This window comes from Squalius cephalus, assembly GCF_949319135.1.
Source record: "Squalius cephalus genome assembly, chromosome: 13".
Classification (NCBI taxonomy): Eukaryota; Metazoa; Chordata; class Actinopteri; order Cypriniformes; family Leuciscidae; genus Squalius; species Squalius cephalus.
The window spans coordinates 26228812-26249092 of NC_137134.1; the positions used below are offsets into that span (position 1 = coordinate 26228812).

At 35.7% G+C, this 20281-nt stretch overlaps 1 protein-coding gene across 3 annotated transcripts in view; it reads right to left on the bottom strand.

The window, feature by feature from the left end:
* LOC307169755 (uncharacterized protein) overlaps nt 1–20281 on the bottom strand; it is a 64098-nt gene that overhangs the window by 30885 nt on the left and 12932 nt on the right. For 2 of the 3 annotated variants that reach the window (XM_079890551.1, XM_079890552.1), the window contains 16 exons: nt 19617–19701; nt 17495–17690; nt 15573–17400; nt 12810–12980; nt 12169–12342; nt 11831–11995; nt 10950–11123; nt 10600–10773; nt 10278–10448; nt 9591–9764; nt 9256–9426; nt 8945–9115; nt 8496–8669; nt 8196–8366; nt 7876–8046; nt 7152–7325 (listed from right to left, as the gene is read on the bottom strand). In XM_079890551.1, the coding sequence (XP_079746677.1) occupies nt 7152–7325; nt 7876–8046; nt 8196–8366; nt 8496–8669; nt 8945–9115; nt 9256–9426; nt 9591–9764; nt 10278–10448; nt 10600–10773; nt 10950–11123; nt 11831–11995; nt 12169–12342; nt 12810–12980; nt 15573–17400; nt 17495–17690; nt 19617–19701 (4344 nt within the window). The remainder of the gene's footprint in view (nt 1–7151; nt 7326–7875; nt 8047–8195; nt 8367–8495; nt 8670–8944; nt 9116–9255; nt 9427–9590; nt 9765–10277; nt 10449–10599; nt 10774–10949; nt 11124–11830; nt 11996–12168; nt 12343–12809; nt 12981–15572; nt 17401–17494; nt 17691–19616; nt 19702–20281) is intronic. The other variant, XM_079890553.1, reaches the window with a different exon arrangement.

The following is a 20281-nucleotide window of genomic DNA, read 5'->3' on the forward strand; positions in this document are numbered from 1 at the left end:
GGTGGAGCAATCGAGCCAAACATCTTTCTCCATACATTTTTCTCTCTTTCAGTTGTTTTTTTCTTTTTCAATGGAGAAAGTAAAATACTCGAATCCTCCCTAATCAACCATTAAACATTGTTACAAGTGTGTGGATGAAATTGGTTCAGCATTGTCTTATTATCACTGTTATGTAGAACATGTCAAATACAAAAATCCCTTATACAATTAAAAGTTCTCTTGCGGTGTAGATATCCTCTTCAACCCAGACACCCTGGATCTGGCTTATTCATTATCTTCTTCATCCTTATTCGAGATACTTCAATCAACGTCCAATGATTGTAAATCTTAATTTGGTTTATAAGCTCAAATATATGATTTAGTTGCCCTCTAATATTAGTTTTCATTATCTTCTTAATATGGGAAGTACACAACTGAATAATAACCCTCTTTTAATATTGCAACTCCAAAAAACATTTCTAATTTTTTAAATCAAGTTTTCCTTAACTTTTTGACTCAATCGTATTTACAAATTATTCTCCAAACAGAAGTCATTCTACTTTTTTCATTTAATTGTTTTCATTATAATAAAGACAAATCATTATAATAAATCTCTCCTGATTATAATAGAATAATTGATTTAGTTTGCGTTTTCCCCCCCGCATATTCCATATGAATTTCGATTTAAAATAGGGCTGGGTAAAAATAACTTTTATCTCTTTTTTATTCGCTTATTATTTTTATGAAGGAATATCAATTCTTAAATTTGAAGAATCAATCTTTTAGTCAGTCATTTTTAGTTGATGAACAACCATAACACTGTAGTGCAGCTACATTAAATCACAATTTTCTTTGTTATAGCGTTTTACATTTCAAATTCTGTCTACTTTATTACAAATTTAACAATAAATACCATTTTAAAATGTTTAATCTCACGTGTTGCAGCTTTTTCTCATTATAGCTCCTCAGTTCAAGCATACCTTAACTGAATACCTTTTCTTCCTTTCTACTAATTTCTAAATGAACTATCATGAATAAACTTATTTATGTCACATGTAATCACTCAAACTAAGAAAGCTTCAAGAGCAATGTTACATTTACTTCATAAAAGTCATTCAATGAACTCATTAGACAATTAGAAAAAATAACTCTCGAAAAATAACTTTTTATACTATCTTACATATTCATTGTACGGTCATTTCTTTTTTCTGTATAACTAAATTTTTTCCCTAACCATTTCAAACATTATAACTTAGTTATTGTTAAAACGTCCTTTCTGTAATTTAAGTTTCTGCATACATTTAATGTTAATCTTCAATTTTTCTGGAATGATTGCTAAACCATTATCTAAACTTATTTCTGATAGAATTTCAAATCTAAGGAATAATTCTTTGGTCTTAAATTTAATTACTTCTCTTGACCCTCCTCTGTTGATCTCATTTCCTTTACCCATTTCTATCTTGTTCATCTAATCCATTACCAAGAGTTTTATTAGTTCTTCTGGTACTGATATATGGCCTATTTGTGTCACTGTTCCTTTCCTACCTTTATTTTTGTCGCAAATTTCTCTTGTATATGGCCAAAAATTGCAAAAAATGCCTTTTATTTAATTTTCATTATTCTTGCCTTTTATTTAATTTTCATTATTCTTTTTCCTTATTCTTCCCTCCTTGCGCAGGTGAATACCTGTGCATGTGGTTTGAGAATATTCAAAAGTATGTTTTTGTGCAATAACTTGTCATTCTTACCCCCCTCTGGTACCATATTGATTGTTCATAAGGCAATAATCTACATGGTATTGAACAGTCTATATGCTATAACAATCTTTTTGTATTGAATTTGAACAATTTCCATCTGAGGTGGTCGTTCTATTAGCACCATTTAAAATACATTTAGTTAGTCAAATAGCATATTGAATCAAATTATAATTCAAATCATAATTGAAATTAAATATTTTTTAATAGCCAGTGTTAATCTTTTCTTTAATTTTCAACTGTAGTCTTAAATTAATTATGTATACCCGTTTATTGACAAATTACATTCGAGTACCCATTATGATCTATTTTAAAATGTCATTTAGTTCTATTTTCCTTCATGACTTGTCTTAATTCTTACTGTGCTATGACAATTTCTTTTATTTCTTTTCTGATTTTTCATTATCGTTTCTGTGTGTTTTTGATATATTCTTTAATTCAATCATTTTTTCTCTTGTGGGGTTATTATTAAGTTGCTATTAGTATATTCAATGGCTTTAACATTAAATTTAAAGACAGTTTGATTGATGTTGACTATTGTTTGAACTTGTACTCATCTCTGTTGATTCTCTCTTCTTTGCACAACTCCTTGCAAGTTTCTTATTCTGCAAATTTTCATTTAAAGTTTTTTTTTTTTTATTCATGTTGATCATTGTGAGTTGTTGTATTTGGCCTTTTCTTTTCTCTCATTGGTAAGGGAAGGTCATTGCCAGCATGTCCTCGAACCGGCTTGCTGTTGTGGGGGGGGGGGGGGGGGGGTGTTCCTGGAGTCGTTTGGTGTATTTTAAGTTGAGAGCCATGGACTCAAATGTCACTTTGCTGATCAATGTTCAAGCCTCTTCTGAGATGACAAAACACAGTCACTGGCTCTTTTTTGTTGTTGTTGTTTGAATCGTCTCAGAACTCTTCCTGGAATTGAATTGCTCTCATCTGCGAATGCAACCTTCATTATTTCTTTTTAGTTCTGTTAGTGACAACAACATATATTAGATCATCTGCTCATCTGCTCCATTGTCCTTCTTGGTGTCACCTGTAAAATGATCTTGTGGGCTGAGTGGTGTTCTGGCCTCTTTTGTGTGTTTTCTGCTCATTAGCAGCAGGGCTTTACCCCTATATTACTTTTTACAATTAGTCAATTCAGCTCAGTTATCTCATTGTTTTGAGTCCCACTATCAGCATACTAGTTATCAGGCATCTTGGACAACACTCAACCCACTTTGCTAAAAGACAAAAGTTACAAGACAATATTTCAGTCTTTTGATAAAACGTCAGCTCCTTCATGATATGCTGAAAAGAAAATCAGATGTGTTATTCTCCATCATGATATTCTGAAAGGAAAGTCAGATGTGTTAGGTGCTGCGCAAAATGTAGTATCGTTTTGTTTTCTTTTACAATTTTTTTTCCCATTTTCTTTTTCTATTGTCACTACAGTTTCGACCAGGAAATTAACCAAATCCATCCATGGTCATTATTTTATTGGGCATGAATATGCCCTGTGGGCCCACATATGAAATTTAGATACAGCTGTAGGCAAAATAATTGATTTGCCTTGGTGTACACCATCTCTCTCTCCATTCATACTCAGTCACTCATAGGCCATCACACATTCTTCTTCTGCAGGTTGTGCTCTAAATGCGGAACTTGCAATTTTAGCTGTGGAACTCCAAAGGTCTGACAGACAACATCACAACACAGCTACGCAAACACTATTCAGAAGTGTCAGTGATCTTAAGGTTTAGTTTACCACTGTTGTTACAAACCCTTTTTTCTTGTTTTTTCCCAAACTCTAATAGATTAAATATTTCAGAATAATTGGCTTTAGTATGGTGCAGTTGAGAGTAAGACAGCCAATTTTAATTTCTCAAATGCATTTTGTAATTTGTTTGGTCTACTTTTTCATATTCTTTTGGTTTTTGCTCATGAGCTGCTTTAAGAAGAACATTGGAGATCTCTGCCTAATCTTGGATCCATGGCCAATAACATTTCCATCTCATTATCCCAGATTCAACAGCATTTTTAATTTCAGAATTTTTGGACTTTTGGAGTTAGGTGTCCTTCTCCAATGATCTCTATAAAATTATTAAAACAAGATGGAGTGACCAGTGTTTTTGTTTTGCAAGCAAAACTAACAATTCTTTGACATTTTTTGTCTATTTTTTCCTTTGCCAGAGAATAATTCTATCATGCTTTTAGCCCTATAGTTGCCTAATGTAATAGACCTCACTTTACCAAATCCAGCCTTAGTTTTAACTATTTGGTGAGTTGATTACCCACTTCTCTGTATTTTCTTTTTTTTTTATAGAGCTGGACTTACCTATTGAAAGAGCAGAGAGGGTTAGTTTAGCAGAGAATATAAAGAATTGCTATGAGACCAGTGAATAATCAGAATGAATTAAGTTAATAATAATCAACTAAATTTGAAACAGTCTCTAGAGTGTTCATAAGGTTTGTCACACCTGTGGTGCCGTAAGGGTCTGTTCTTCTTTTAGCTTGGCTGTCGCTCTGCGTGTTTTGTCAGCCTATAGGCTGTCACTCAAAGGCCGTTGCAGTGCGGAATATCTGTTGTTTCTCTGCCGGACTTTTGATCGATCCTTCTCAGTTTTGCATCTCAGGATTTCTCTTTGTCTTTAGGAAAAGTCTCAAGTGAAAGATTCACCTTTTCCAGTCTTTGCATTAACTCAGTCTTTCTGGGTCTTTTTGAACTTCAGGAAGGGAGCTGAGAACTCCTCACCCACTCCTCTTTTCTTCTTTCTGCGTTCATGTCTTTGCCCTCATGTCTTTGCCCTTTTGTTGTTTCCACAGGACACTGAAGCCATCTGCAATTTGAACACTCAGAGATCTGCATGAATCAAATTGAACTTTTACATATAAGCTATTAGCTCTTTATCTACATTCCACTTTTTAACCTGCATCTTTTCACTATTTCTTTTATATAAAAATCTCACTGGTTGACCATAGCATTTCCCTCATTCTATTAGTAAGCAGTTCTTCATTGCAAGAAAAAAGCAAGCTAGTTCTGTTTTTCTATGTCAGCAATAATATAACTCTAATGATCTGAGAATAATTCAATTCAATCATTTTTCCTGTCATAAAATCAGACTTCAATCTTTCTTCTATATTTGCATGCTGTGTTCACAATAATCTAGTCTTCCTCAACAAACATCAAGGAATTCCTCTTATTTATTTACTCTCATCCACTTCTGTAAAGTATTTTTGACTTTTGAAACTTGGTCACTCAATCTTGCTAACCCTTCTGCAATGCACCAATTATTTTTCTCTTAACACAAACTTATTTATCTGCAATGGAATATTTTTCCCACTCTGTCTTCAGGGATAATGGGATACAAATTTTAGACGTCTTCAGATATAATATAGTCTATAATATATTAAGCACGTGCAATCATATTTGTATTCATCTATTAATATTTATCATTACATTTATTGATTAAATATATATCTTATTATTTTAACTTATTTTATACTACAATATTCTGCTTAGTTAATATCTTGAAACAATTGTTTTCCCTTACTTTTCTTTCTTTCTTTTTTTTTTTTTTCTAATACACCCCATTTCAGTCCCTTCATTCACAGGTCATTCACACATTCTCTGTCCCTTCAAGCAACCAGGGTCAGAGGTCACTTATTTTCAACCACAGGCACAGTTACACAAGACACAGGATCCCACAAACGCTTACACACACACTATTCTGTATTCCCTGTCAGATCTGAACAATACATTAACAGATTCACTAATCAACACAGTGACACTTTTAACTATCCTATTCCATAAACCTCTGTGATTCACTTCCTCAACACAACAGAGTGAAATAAGACTTTAATTCCCCTGAGCAGACTCTTATTAGATTAATAAGGTACCCGGAAATTGACTTTATCTGCAATCATGCTCATTTGTATCCTTCGAGGCCCTCTTACAAATGTCTGCAGATCAACCATCTATAGGCTATAAGCTAAACTACACCTGTATCAATCAATGCCCACTTACAGGTATAACACATCAATAACTGATATCCTTATATCAGTACGCTTGTCATCCATTCAAGGCCCTCTTGACAAGTAACACAAAACTTAACTGATATCCTTATCAGTGAATTCAAACCCCCTGTGTGCATGCTTTTTGCTCATCATCCATCCAGGCCCACTTGATGAACAACCACAGAACCTTACGTACGTACGTCAAAACTCTTTGCGCTAAATCAGCATCACCAGTAGTTATAGAATCCACTCAGGATTAAACAAGCACTAGCAAACACTATGGGAGCCCCCCCCGCGCTTTTACCAACTACTGGACATCTACAAAGACAATGCATGCAATTTTTCTGATATCAAACACTCCTTTTCACTTTTTAAGTTCTTTAAATTTGGAGAAGCTGTTCTTACCACATCCGGGCCACTGGTGACTTACACACACACCTTATTCAAAAGCAAAAACTGCTCACCTCAAAGTACAGCGGCCACTGTCTGTGTGAGTCACCAGCGATCCCTTCGTGGCTCCTTCAGCTCCTAAGCCACGTCCTGCCGGGGTCGCCATTTGTTGTCGTTTCTTTATTTTCAGGGGAATGACTTCAGAGATATTTGATATCAGAAAAAATTAGACTTTATTAACAAACAAAGCCGAGTGTCCCTCTGCAGCAAGGACCCTCCAGAAAGGCCTTCCAGCACATGTATATACCTACATCCTTCTCCCAAATATGGTAATGCATTCTATAGATTATTTTGAGAAATAGTTTGTACCATGTGACTTTACTGAAATAGAATTTTCTGCTGCAACAACACAGCTCTCAGGTTCCAAAGTCAAGTAAAAGTCACTCACAGACAAGGAAATAATGGTGTATAAAAACCAGTTGAATTACTTATTTTCTATATAATAAAATCTTCAACAGTATCTACCCCGAAGTGATAAAATTCTATACCAAAAATGTTAAGGCCAGACAAGTAGTTTTTTAAGGCTTGGTTTGTAGGGAATTACAAACCTGCCCACATATATTCAAACGCGTATACCAATAGACTGAACTTGTAATACGCATGTGCACGCCATCAGCCTTCTCACAGGTTTCGTGTTTAAAGTCTGTGTAGAGTTTCCTGTTAAAACCGTGTTGTGTTAGCGGCCCCTAAGTTAATTACTAACGATCGTTGTGACGGAAGTGAATCAATCAAATTAAGTTTAGCTGGAAAATAACTTTATTCAAGAACTGCTATAAAGCCAAAACAATCTCTGTTACTTTAAATTACCCTTGTATCTCTGTAAAGCCGCTTTGGAACAATCTACATTGTTAAAAGCGCAATATAAATGAAGATGACTTGACTTAACTTTTATAACAGTATTTTTTTGACAGTTTATTTTATTTCATCTAAATGGGCTTAAGACTACTGAACATTGTTTACTTTAAAAACACTCACCTCAGTGTCTTCAGGTGATAGTTCTGATCCTGTAGTAAATCATTGAGCTCCTTCACTCCTGATTGTCCAGGATCATTTCCTGTGAGATCCAGCTCTATCAGGTGTGAAGGGTTTGATCTCAGAGCTGAAGCCAGAGCTTTATAACCTTCTTCTGTGATACTGCAGTTTGAAAGTCTACAGAAAAGAGGTTTTGAAGTAAATCTATCATAAAAGTAATATTAGTGAACATTGTATAACACCTCAAATTCACTTAATTTATTCTCTCTTCTGGTCAGAGAAGTTCTGGTCTGGTGACAGGCGGGTTTCGTTACATCACCCAGTTTCATTACATCACTTTGTGTTGTTGCCGCATGGTTTGAGTTTGGAGCGCCAACAATTTGATTCTTAATCCTTGATTTCTTCTTTATACCAGTTTTATAAAGTAATATTTTTCTGCTTTTACAGCGGGTGAACATAGAGAGAACTGTGACTTTGTATATGTACATTTCTGAAATATTTAGACGGTAAGCTCCAATATCAGAACACTCTAAATTGTAATATGGACTCATGCACTTTCTGTAAAGTTGCTTTAAAATGTGTATTGTGAAAAGCGCTATACAAATAAATGTGAATTGAACAGAATAATTTCTTTTCATTTTCCTTAGTGTACAGTACTACAATCATTTTAAATTTGAACAAAAGAGAACAATATTACTCAAATTAAACAATGGATCATTAAACTCACATGAGTTTCTCCAGTGAGCAGTTTGTATTTTCTAATCCTTTCTGTAGTTCTTCCACTCCTGAATCCTGCAGATTATTGTTGTTCATGTCAAGCTCTTTCAGATTGGAGTTTGATCTCAAAACTGTAGCGAGAGCTGAACAGCTTTCCCCTGTTAGACCACAATTACGCACCCTAAAATGATGAACATGAGAAGGAGAACTTACAAACACAAAGTACTTGATACCAATATTCAGTGATGAATTAATAATATTGTGTTTTGGTCGCTTGAGTTATTTAAGATACTTTAAATGTATAATAATAATAATGAAAAAAATACTCACTGGAGCGTGTTGAGTTTACAGTGTTTATCCAACAGTAGAGCAGTGATCTGATTCACTCGTGTGTCTCCTAGTTCATGTTCACTCAGATTCAGCTCTCTCAGGAGTAACGGGTTTTCACCCACAATTCCTCTCACATACTGACAGGCTTCATCTGCATCAGGACCCAAAAACCTAGAGAGATAATAAGTACATTAACATTACCAGCTATAAGACTTTTTCACAAGCTTGTCAAAGACTTGTTGGCAATTTTCAACTAAAAATGTTTTAAAACCATTGCACTTTAATTTTAAGAATACTCACCTCAGTGTCTTCAGTTGACAGTTTGGATCCTGTAGTAAATCATTGAGCTCCTTCACTCCTGATTGTCCAGGATCATTTCCTGTGAGATCCAGCTCCATCAGGTGTGAAGGGTTTGATCTCAGAGATGAAGCCAGAGCTTTATAACCTTCTCCTGTGATACTGCAGTCTGAAAGTCTAGAAAAGGACATTTAAAAAATAAAATTTAAAAAATGACAAAATTTATATACATTATTACTTTTTTTTTTATTGTAAAGATTTCAAATGCATTTTAATATTTATAATGTGAACAAAAAAGGATTTTATGGTATTAAAATCAAATGATGGTTTCTCTTCTGGTCAGAGGGGTGGTGGTGACGGGGTATTGACAGAAAAATGTATTTTCATTTTTTTGTTTTGTTTATTACAGTCATTCTAACTTTGAACAAAAGAGAATGGTTTGTTAAACTCACCTAAGTTTTTCCAGTGTGCAGTTTGTATTTTCTAATCCGTCCTGGAGTTTCTTCACTCCTGAATCCTGCAGATTATTGTTGCTCATGTCAAGCTCTTTCAGATTGGAGTTTGATCTCAGGACTGTAGCGAGAGCTGAACAGCTTTCCTCTGTTAGACCACAATTACGCAGCCTAAAATGATGAACATGAGGGAGAAATTGTAAACACAATGTGCTTGTTGCCAATATTAAGTGATTACAGAGGATTAATGTATGTTGGTCACTTATTCTAGCTACTTTAAATGTAAAATAACAAATGAATAAAATAGTCACATCAGTTTGTTGAGTTTACAGTGTTTATCCTGCAGTAGAGCAGAGATCTGATTCACTTGTGAGTCTCCTAGTTTATGATCACTCAGATTCAGCTCTCTCAGGAATAATGGGTTTTTACCCTCAATTCCAATCACATACTGACAGGCTTCATCTGCAGCAGGACCCAAAAACCTGGAGAAAGAGGAAATACATTAGGAAAGACATTATATGCCATACAAATGTGTTCACAAGCTTGTGAAAGGGGTTGTAATAAATGCAAATCTGTTCTAACCATCTTTGACGGTTTCAGCTAAAATTGGTTTATGACAATAGAACATTGTTTTAAAAACACTCACCTCAGTGTCTTCAGTTGACAGTTTGGATCCTGTAGTAAATCATTGAGCTCCTTCAATCCTGATTGTCCAGGATCATTTCCTGTGAGATCCAGCTCCATCAAGTGTGAAGGGTTTGATCTCAGAGCTGAAGCCAGAGCTTTATAACCTTCTTCAGTAATACTGCAGTTTGAAAGTCTACAAATAATAAAACCAAGAATTTAAATTAACATTGTGGTTCAAATTCATTCTGCACAATTACAAAATATTATACTATCAATCTATTGAATACTGTAATAAAGTTCAAGACTCAGAGAAGGAGCCATCTCATAGGCGACTGCTGCATAAACATAGACAAAACCAGAAACATAAAGTCCCAGGTCTGGTCCTATTTCTTCTTCCACTGTTGTCACACCTCCTTTTAGGTCCCTGCGGGACTCGAGGCTGGTGTATGTTGCAGGTGTTTCTCAGTAACATTCGGTCCGCCTCATTCGGCTTCCATGTCTCTTGTGCTTGCTTTATTTTAGTACAGTCAACAAAAATTATTTGTGTCATTTTAGTTAGAAAACTTTTAGTAATTTTACATTTTTTATGCTTTTGATGGTGGACACATTCAACAATATATAACATTCTCATCACCAGACAATGTGCAATATTCATCTCACTGCTCACATTCATTGTTCAATTTAGCTGATGGTGAGGTGTACTCACTTAAGTATCTTCAGCTCACACACAGGATTCTTCAGTCCCTTACAGATCTCTTTGACTCCTGAGTCCAGCAGACGGCTGTTGTTCAGGTTCATCTCTTTCAGGGTGGTTTTGGAGGAGAGAACAGTAGCTAGAACTGAACAGCTTTTCTCTGTCAGCACACAATTATTCAGCCTAAATACAAAAACAGTAATAAATAATAATATGTATTATTCAGCACATATTCAACACACATCAGACCAACAAGTATTCATATCTGCTCACAAATGTGTCTGACGGTCATTTATAATTGAATAAGTGGAACATGTAACTCATGTTCACTCACTTCATTTTCTCCAGTTTGCTATGAGTGTCCATCAAAAGAGCAGATAGTTTCTTCCCATCTAGGTCTCCTAGTTTATCTTCACTCAGATCCAGTTCTGTCAGAAGTAATGGACTTTTACCTATAACTTTTGTGAGATAGTCACACGCTTCCTGAGCAGCAGGGCTTTTCAGAAACCTATAGGAAGTGTATAAGATAATTTGTGTTTTACAATATTTTTTCTCAAAAATTCAGTTGTGTTCCAGTTCATGTCATTCATATTCCAGACTGGTCCATTTGACCCCTCTATCTATTTTCATACAGCTGATTTTCACATCACTAATTCAGTTTTAAATATTTCAAGGTTTTATCACCTGATGGTCTTTAATTTATAGCGCTCATCTTGTAGTAAATCATTGAGCTCCTTCACTCCTGATTGTCCAGGATCATTTCCTGTGAGATCTAGCTCTATCAGGTGTGAAGGGTTTGATCTCAGAGCTGAAGCCAGAGCTTTATAACCTTCTTCTGTGATACTGCAGTCTGAAAGTCTAAAAAAAAAAAATATATATATATATAATAATAATAATAATAATAATAATAATAATAATAATAATAATATATATATATATATATATATATATATATATATATATATATATATATATAAATATAAATATATATATAGCATGTTCTATGCTGAGAAAAAGCTGCACTACAGGACTTGTTCAATAGTGGTGAATGGAACAAAAACAAATGTAAATTTTGTGTTTTCATTTACCCTCAAAATAGCAACAGGGGGTTACCAATTTAAATCAATCAGCAGCTATATGACTAATTCAATTTCTAAGTAGCAATTGTTAAAACAAGATGCAAACACTCCAGCAACCTCAGTATGCACACAAAATATATACAGTCTGAGACGTAACCACTCACAAACGAATAACTTCAAATTGAAATTCAAATGTATAAATCATTATTATAGGATTACTTAGGTAAGGCAAGAGGACAGTTTAGATCTGACATGCTTGTTGACATACATCCTCACTCAATAACTGATTTTTGTTATTTTTTTACACAAAACAAATCCATAGTGCACCTTTAATGTCATTACTTAAAAATGATGTTTACAAATGCACATTAATGTATAAATGTACATGACTGAAAATACACACAGAAAATCAATCTTCACTATTCCTGAGCTTTCTAGTTTATTCCCACTCAAAAATGTTAGTATCAATTAAAGTCAAATACTCACATCAGTGTGTTAATTGTACAGTGTTTATCCTGCAGTAGAGGAACAAGCTGTTTCATGTTCCCTACATTACGTCCTGTCAGATTCAGCTCTCTCAGGAATAGCGGATTTTTACCCACAACTCTATTTACATACTGACAGGCTTCATCTGCAGCAGGACCCAAAAACCTGCAGAAGAGATGATGAAGCAGAACTCAATTTAGTTCTTAGCCAAACTTGGTGAAAAACAGCATTTGATTCTGAAACTGTTAAGGTGTTTGTCTTTATTATTTACTTTAATGCAACACTGAAATAACATTTCTATAAATAATTAACCTGCATATTATTTAATCATATCTCACCTCAGTGTCTTCAGTTGACAGCTTGGATCCTGTAGTAAATCATTTAGCAGCTTTACTCCTGATTGTCCAGGATCATTTCCTGTGAGATCCAGCTCTATCAGGTGTGAAGGGTTTGATCTCAGAGCTGAAGCCAGAGCTTTATAACCTTCTTCACTGATACTACAGTTTGAAAGTCTACAACAGAAATGAAACATTCAACGGATTAATCAGCTATTCTAGGAATTACCTCAATATTATTTATTATTAATGTGGAATATATTTTGTTCTTTGTACAATAAATTGCAAAATAAACTCAAAAAAGTGAACACAAAAGGCACAGAGACAACTCACCAAAGAATCTCCAGCTTACAGTCACTTATAGGGTTTCAAGTATGTAAAACTCTACAGGTGTGAAAGTCTTATCGGACTTTCAACCTTAAAATTGTTGAATAACAAGAAAGTGAAAGTACTGAAATGCCCTAATTAAATCCACACTTAAAACCCAATGAAAGGCTGTTGGACCTGGAATGTACTGTTATTGCAGGAATTAAAGCCTACAATTTTCATTGATCTGAAGCAGGTTCTGTGGCAGATTAACTGACTCCAAGTTAACAGATGGATCTGCATTTTGACTCAACACTAGGGATTGTCACATAACTTACTTCAGTATCTCCAATTTGCAATTGACACTCTTCAATCCAGCGCAGAGCAGCTTCACTCCTGAATCCTGCAGATTATTATGGCTTATGTTCAGCTCTTTCAGATTTGTATCTGATCCAAGAACTATAGACAGAGCTGGACAGCTTTTGTCTGTTAAGTGACAATCATTTAGCCTACAAGGGAAAAGAAATCATATCACAGAACTAGATACATGTAATATATTTGATAAATACAAAGATTACATTTATACCAATTATTTTAATATGAACAGTAAATGTGATGCAATCTGGGAAAACCCTGGGATGTCGAGCTGGTACGTTTTCAGTAAGGTCTAAAAATAGATCGAATGTCAATCTTTTGTCAAAATTATTCTATAACATCTTGTCTATCATCTCTGAATATATCTTAGCAAAATTCACTAGTTTAGTGCAGAAAAAAAAGCGATTTATAGTGGCAAGCTGAAAAGACTATGTCTTCTCTTTAAGAAAACACACGGCGGAGGTTAAAAAAAAATATATATATATATATATATATATATATATATATATATATTCGCCCATAGCTCTCCTTCTCTTAACACTACAAAGACAGTTCACCTATTAAAATAAACCACATAACATAATAAAGATACTGTATATCAATGTGCATTTTGTGTAAACTACACCGGCACACAAGTTATTTATTTATTTTATCCAACATTATTGTGAGATGCGGAGCACAAGAGAACAACAGAGTCTGAAGAAGATGGTCGCTTGAAAGATCTTGCTCGCCTCTCAATCGTCCAATTTCAAAACGGTTTACACAGGATGAATTTTGAGTTTGTAAGCTTTCGAATGATAACTAATCTATGATGATTACTAAAATTTGTGATATATTGTGAAGAGCGCCAATCGTCCAGCTAGCAGGACGTGACAGTTAATTAAACCTTTTTTTTTCCAAAATTCCATTCCTGAAAATCATAGTGATCAGCCGATTTCATATAACCATAACTTTTGTTACAGACAAACCATGAAAGAAATAAAAAACAGATTTAGAAAGGGCTTGGAGCCAGCTTTAATATGGTAACGTGTCAAATATCAAAACCTGTAAAATTTCACCATGTGGTGGGTTTTCCCAGATCGCATCACAAATATTCAGTAGTGTGAGCTGCAATAACTTTACTCTTCAACATTTTTTTTTACATTTTAGTGTCACGACCACCAGCTGGAGTGCCCTGGAAATCAACCAGAGCACACCCTAGTCCATTGCTATTCTATAATGAACTGACTAATTGCTTTCAGCTATTGCTCATTACCTTAAGCCCAGCCTATATAAACCACAGAATCCTTCCAGGGCACTGACACATGTGCTCCGTAAAGTCCTACAATGCACTGTGAAAACCAAAGAGTGTTGATGCTCACTATGTTCCCCTAACATATGTTCTGGTTCTTATGGTGGCTAGTCCAGTGCTCATTGCACTTTCCAGTCCAGTGGTTCCAAGATCAGAGTCTCCAGTCGTCATGGCTGACACCCCAGAGCCTCCAGATGTCATGCCCACAATGCCAAAGCCTTCAGCTGTCATGGCCTCCACAAATAACCTTCAGCCATCATGACTGGTATGCCAGAGTCTTCAGCTATCATGGACGCCATGCCAGAGTCTCCAGTCATCATGGATGCCACACCAGAGTTTCCAGCCATCATGAACATTGCACCTGAAGCTACCAAGTCAGTCCCTAGGTGTTTGAGACCAGCTCCCTCTTTGGTGGACACACTGCTGATGTCTGTGCGAGCAACTGACATCTCTGTGGTGGCATCTAGTCTAGAGGTCCCAGAGGTTCTTCCACCATCAATTGTACTCCCTGGTTACAGTGATGGCCATCCTGTATATCTGTGCTGCATACATTTCTCCAGAGGCTGCAGCACCTGATCTAGTGTTGCCTGAGGCGGCAGTGTCTGCTCATGAACTCTCTGTTTTCCCTGATACAACCACAGCGGTCGCTTCAGTCTTGTCTGCCCTGTTGTGTTGGTCTTCTGCTTCTCTGTCCAACCTCCTGGTCCGCCTCCGCTCCACCTCCCTTCAGGATTTTTGTTTATTTAAAACCTGTGTATCTACTCACTTTTTGTGAAGACTTGTATGTATTTACTCTGAACATTACACTCTTCTGGTTTCCTGTTCCATGGTTTTGACTATTTGCCTGCTGTCTGGATTAGCCTGTTTGCCTGAGTTTCCTGTTATTAAATGCTGCATTTGGACCCCTAACCTTATGTCTCAGAGCAATTTGTAACAATTAGAATTTTACTGATTCAGTGACACATTTCCTAGATAAAAAGACACTAGCATGCTTGAATAAAATTTAATGTTGAAAAGTGCTGCTCTATTATCATGATGAGTGTCTTAATGTTGAGAATTTGAGTTTAAGTAAGAGTATATGTCCTTCATAGCAGAAGGAACAATACATTTTATGATAACATTATGTGCTTCTTCCGCAGCTAACTGTGAAGCTTGTTTTGCTCTAAACAGAAATATCTACATAAAACATACATGTAAATATAATACAACATTAGGATTACACTACTTCTAATGGACTGCATTATTTAAACAAAAAGATAAATAAAATATGTAATAATTTAACCATAAAGGAGTTATACACATATTTATTGGTATATGGTTATATCACTATAGATTAGAGGTTTCAAGACACACTTAAGATCAAGACAAAAAAAAAGAAGTAAATAATGCATTTTTAAAATTAAAGTAAAACATGAAAAAAAATGAAATTACTTACAGAGCTCTTTTGGAGGTTTTGATCAGTGCTGATAATCTGATGAGACACTCGTCTGATTTCTTGAATTTCTGAAGATCAAACTCCTCCATCTCCTCCTCTGATGTCAACAACACAAAGGCCAAAGCAGACCACTGGGCAGGTGAAAGGTCAGCAGATGAGAGACTTCCTTCTCTAAGGTGAGTCTGAATCTCTTTCACCAGACTTTGATCATTCAGTTCATTCAGACAGTAGAACAGATTGATGGATCTCTCTGGAGACAGATTATCTTCTAATTTCTGCTTAATGTACTGAACTACTGCTTTTTTGCTCTGGTCAATGCCATTTTCCTTTTTCAACAGACCTCGTAAGAGTAGTCGATTGGACTGGAGAGACAGACCGAGAAGGAAGCGAAGGAAAAGGTCCAGGTGTCCATTATCACTCTCGAGTGCCTTGTCCACTGCAGTCTTGAGCAAATCAAACATGGTTTCATTTTTGTTTTCCTGTTCTGTAGACTCATGAACAAACACACTTTTATTGTTGGTGTCTAGAAACAGATGTGCATAAAGAGCTGCAATAAACTCTTGAATGCTCAAGTGAACAAAGCAGTACATGGTACCAAAAATGATCCCTTTTTCCTCCTTAAAGATCTGGGTACACATGCCTGAATACACTGATGCCCTATAGATGTCAATACCACAAGCTTCTAGGTCTGAATCATAGAAGATCAGGTTGTTTCTTTCCAGCTCATGAAATGCCAGTTTCCCAAGTGAAAGGATGGCATCTTTATCCCAGGAAACATCTGGTGTGTATTCTCCATCATACTTTCGTCTGCTCTGCTGGATCTGAAAGCGGAGAAAGTGTGTGTACATCTGTGTCAGTGTCTTGGGAGTGTCTTCAGTATTTGATTCCTGCAGTGTTTTAGAGGTGTCATCAGACTGATTGTTTTTCATTTCATTTATTTTCTCCTCAAAAATATTCTGGAGAACAGTGGCTGATATCCAGCAGAAGACTGGTATATGGCACATGATAAAGAGACTCTTTGATTGTTTTATGTGATCAATGATTTCTTTGGCCTGATTCTTATCTGTGAATCTTTTATTGAAGTACTCTTCCTTTTGTGCATCATTGAATCCTCTGACTTCTGTCACCCGGTCGATACAGTCAGGAGGAATCTTACTGGCAGCTGCTGGTCTGGTGGTGATCCAGATGAGAGCAGAAGGAAGCAGATTTCCCTTGATGAGGTTTGTCAGAAGAACATCCAGAGAGGTTGGTGATGATGCATCACGCCACGTCTCATTACCCTCAAAGTTAAGAGGAAGACGACATTCATCCAATCCATCAAGGATGAACAGGACTTTGAATTTATTCCTTCTTGTAAGGTTCAGTCTTTTTGTCTCTGGGAAAAACTGGCCTATAAGATCTGTCAAGCTTCGGGTTTCTTTCTCCTTTAAGTTTAACTCTCTGAATGGAAGAGGAAATATGCAGTTGATATCTAGATTTTCTTTTCCTTCAGCCCAGTCCAGAATAAACTTTTGCACAGAGATGGATTTTCCGATACCAGCAACACCCTTTGTCATTACATTTCTGATGTCCTTGTCTTGTTCAGGTGCTTCAAACAATTTTTTGCATTCAACTGGTATCTCTTGTGATTCTTGATGCCTGGAAGCAACTTCAATCTGTCTTACCTCATGTTCAGTATTGATCTGTTCACTACAACCCTGAGTGATGTAAAGATCTGTGTAGATGTTGTTTAGAAGAGTGGAGTCACCATGCTTTGCAATTCCTTCAAACACACATTGATACTTCTTCTTTAGGCTATATTTTAGTGGATGAATGAATACCAGCTCATCTAAACACCAGAAAAAAATACTCATATTTTTATCTGAATTTTTTCCAGTACATTTTATAAGTGAAAATATGAAAGATGGTTATAAGTCTCTTACCTTCTAGAGCAGCAGCAGCTTCATCTTGCTTCATCTCTTTCAGGAAGTAGAGTGCCAGATCAAGAGCTGCTTCCTTGATACTCCATCTATCCTCATTATAGTCCTCCACTAAGTATTGTGTCTTTTCCTTTTGTAAAATTTTCTCAAACTTTTTCAGTTCATTTTGCAGAAATGTTATTATTTTGCCCTCAAGTTTCTACAAAGCAAGAAAAAGAAGAAACAATTAGTCAGTGGAGACATCTGTAGTGCTCTTTGTTTCCTGCTTTCTATTTTCTACTTTCATTATAATTATATAATAATTATACAATATAATTATAATAATAGCTATCGACTATAAAGAAGCTTTTTTAATTGTTTTGCTCCTTACAGCACTTAAGTGGCAAATTGTCCCGCATTAGTTTCAATCATTTGTGTGTTATAGGCTTTTGGTGTGGTAATCGTTAAAGGAACACTCCACCGTTTTTTGAAATAGGGCTTATTCACCTTCTTTCCTACATTTAGATAGGTGGGCAAATGCATTTTTGTCTCAGTGCATGCGTTGTTTTAGTTTGACAGGGTCGGCGCTAGCTTAGCTTAGCACAATGAATGGAATCCTTTGTTGCCAGCATTACAGGTCAGAAGTCAGATTGTATCAGAACATTCAGAATATTCATCTAGTTCCATCTGGTTGAAGATCGGAGTCATCACAACAGTATGGAGACGGGTTTGTGTCGATGAGGCTTTCACAGGGGAGAGTCTAGTTGACACAATCTCTGCTGAAACTTCAGGGATGCATTGTGGTCATGTCTAGGCAAAGGTCCTTCGTCTGATCTGGATATGGCAGTGCTACTGCAACACGCATCACCGCAGATGAGTATGAGTAGTATATCTTTAGCAAGTCAATGTTCAAACTGCCTCAAATGATACTGAGGGTAAGTTGCAGACGCTCAAAACACAATCATCTTCATTAAAAGTAATGAGACTAAATGAACTTAGTGCTAATGCCGGTCTCTTTCCTATTGCGGTCTTTGATCTTGAAATTATCTGATGATACATAAAATGCAGGTCTTATCTGTTGCTTTTGTTGACATGAAATGTGAAATTTGCATATAGCGCAGGAAGATTAGATTTATATTCATTTTGCAGACACACATTTATGCGGCCAAGTGTAAATGTAAACGTTTTACCAAAGAAATCAGGTACATATCTGATCAGAGAAAACGCATGAACTAACCAGATGTAAAGCTGTGCTGAAGGCACGCCAGTTGCTGCTGCTGGTGATGGAGTTAAAGAATGTCTAAAATATAAAAGAAGGAGAAGACTAAAATAGGCCCAATGCTGGCCCATGTGTGAGCTATGGCTTGGAAATTGGCCCAAAGCCCGACCCTAGGAGCATAAATAAGTTAGGGCCAATCAGGCTCAGACTGAAATGCAGGGCTCTAATACTGAGGACAAATAGCTCTATTTTTCATTTCCACATGATGATCCAATGGCACCTGCCCAAATCTTAGAGTGTCTGGTGGACATCTCGGCATGGATGAAAGAACATCACCTGCAGCTCAACCAAGACTGAGCTTCTCGTCTTCCCAGGCACTCCAACTGTACAGCAAAATTTCACCATTCAGCAAGGTTCATCAACAGTCATAAAATCTAGTTTTACCAGAAATCTTGGGAGGAATCTTTGATGACCAGCTAACCTTCAAAGAGCAAAATGCAAAGACAGCTTGATCATGCAGCTTTGAACTGCACATCAGGAAGATCAGATACATATATTCTCTATTCTTTCACTTTTCCCTAATCCCTCCCTGTTCTAGTTTAAACATTTCTGAACAACGCCTGAAACTATGCTTTATGGGCACTTCTCTTTTTGATGAATTGCTTGTATTCCTCATTTGGAAAAAAGTGTCTTTTGTGGAAAAAGTGGGAAAAAAAAGAAAAAAAGAGAGTGACAACAACATAAAATAAACAAATCTTAAATGCATTTGGTCAAAGCTATTTAATCAGTTTATTAGCTTTCATTCCTTCATTCAAATTCTAATGGGCTCTTAAAAGGACAAGTAATTGAAAAACTTTGTTCAATAATCTATTTGTTTGTTATAATATACATTTTAATTAGACATGTATGAAAATGTGTTTTTCCTACCGGGAAGATCTGCAGAAGATTGTCTTTGAAATTATATTTGTTCCTTTCAGGTTGACGGTCTGAATCGTATGTTCCATACTGTATCCTGTTAACAAATAAAATACAGAATTTCCAGGCAAAATATTAGAGAAATATCCTGCATTCACTATACATTGTTTAAGTATATAATCTGGGTACTTCTTTTTTTCTTTAGCTCATGGCAATGCATTGTGGTACTGACTAGGGCTGCATGAATAAATAAAATCGCAAACACTTTATGGCTTGGTGCAATTATCGTCAGGATTGACCAATATCATTTTTTCCGATACCGACACTAATTTTTGGTATTTGCCGACACCGCTACCTGTATTTTCACTTCCATTGTAATTTTTAAATGTATTGGGTAGAGATTAGAGAAACCAAAAGAATATGAATCATGTTAGCTTGCTTAATGTGTTCAGCAAATTTACATTTCCTTTAGTTATTTTGATAGTTTAAAAGCCTGCTAAAATGTATTGTATGAGCTTATTTTACTTTCACTAGTCATTCTATTGCTCTATTATATTTTATCTTTCAAAATATAAGACAGAGAGAGATACTTTTAGAGCTACTCCAGCAGGACTCAAATGTTTAGACACCAGTGAAATATCACAATTCTCTTTTACAATTTAGATAAAATAAAAACT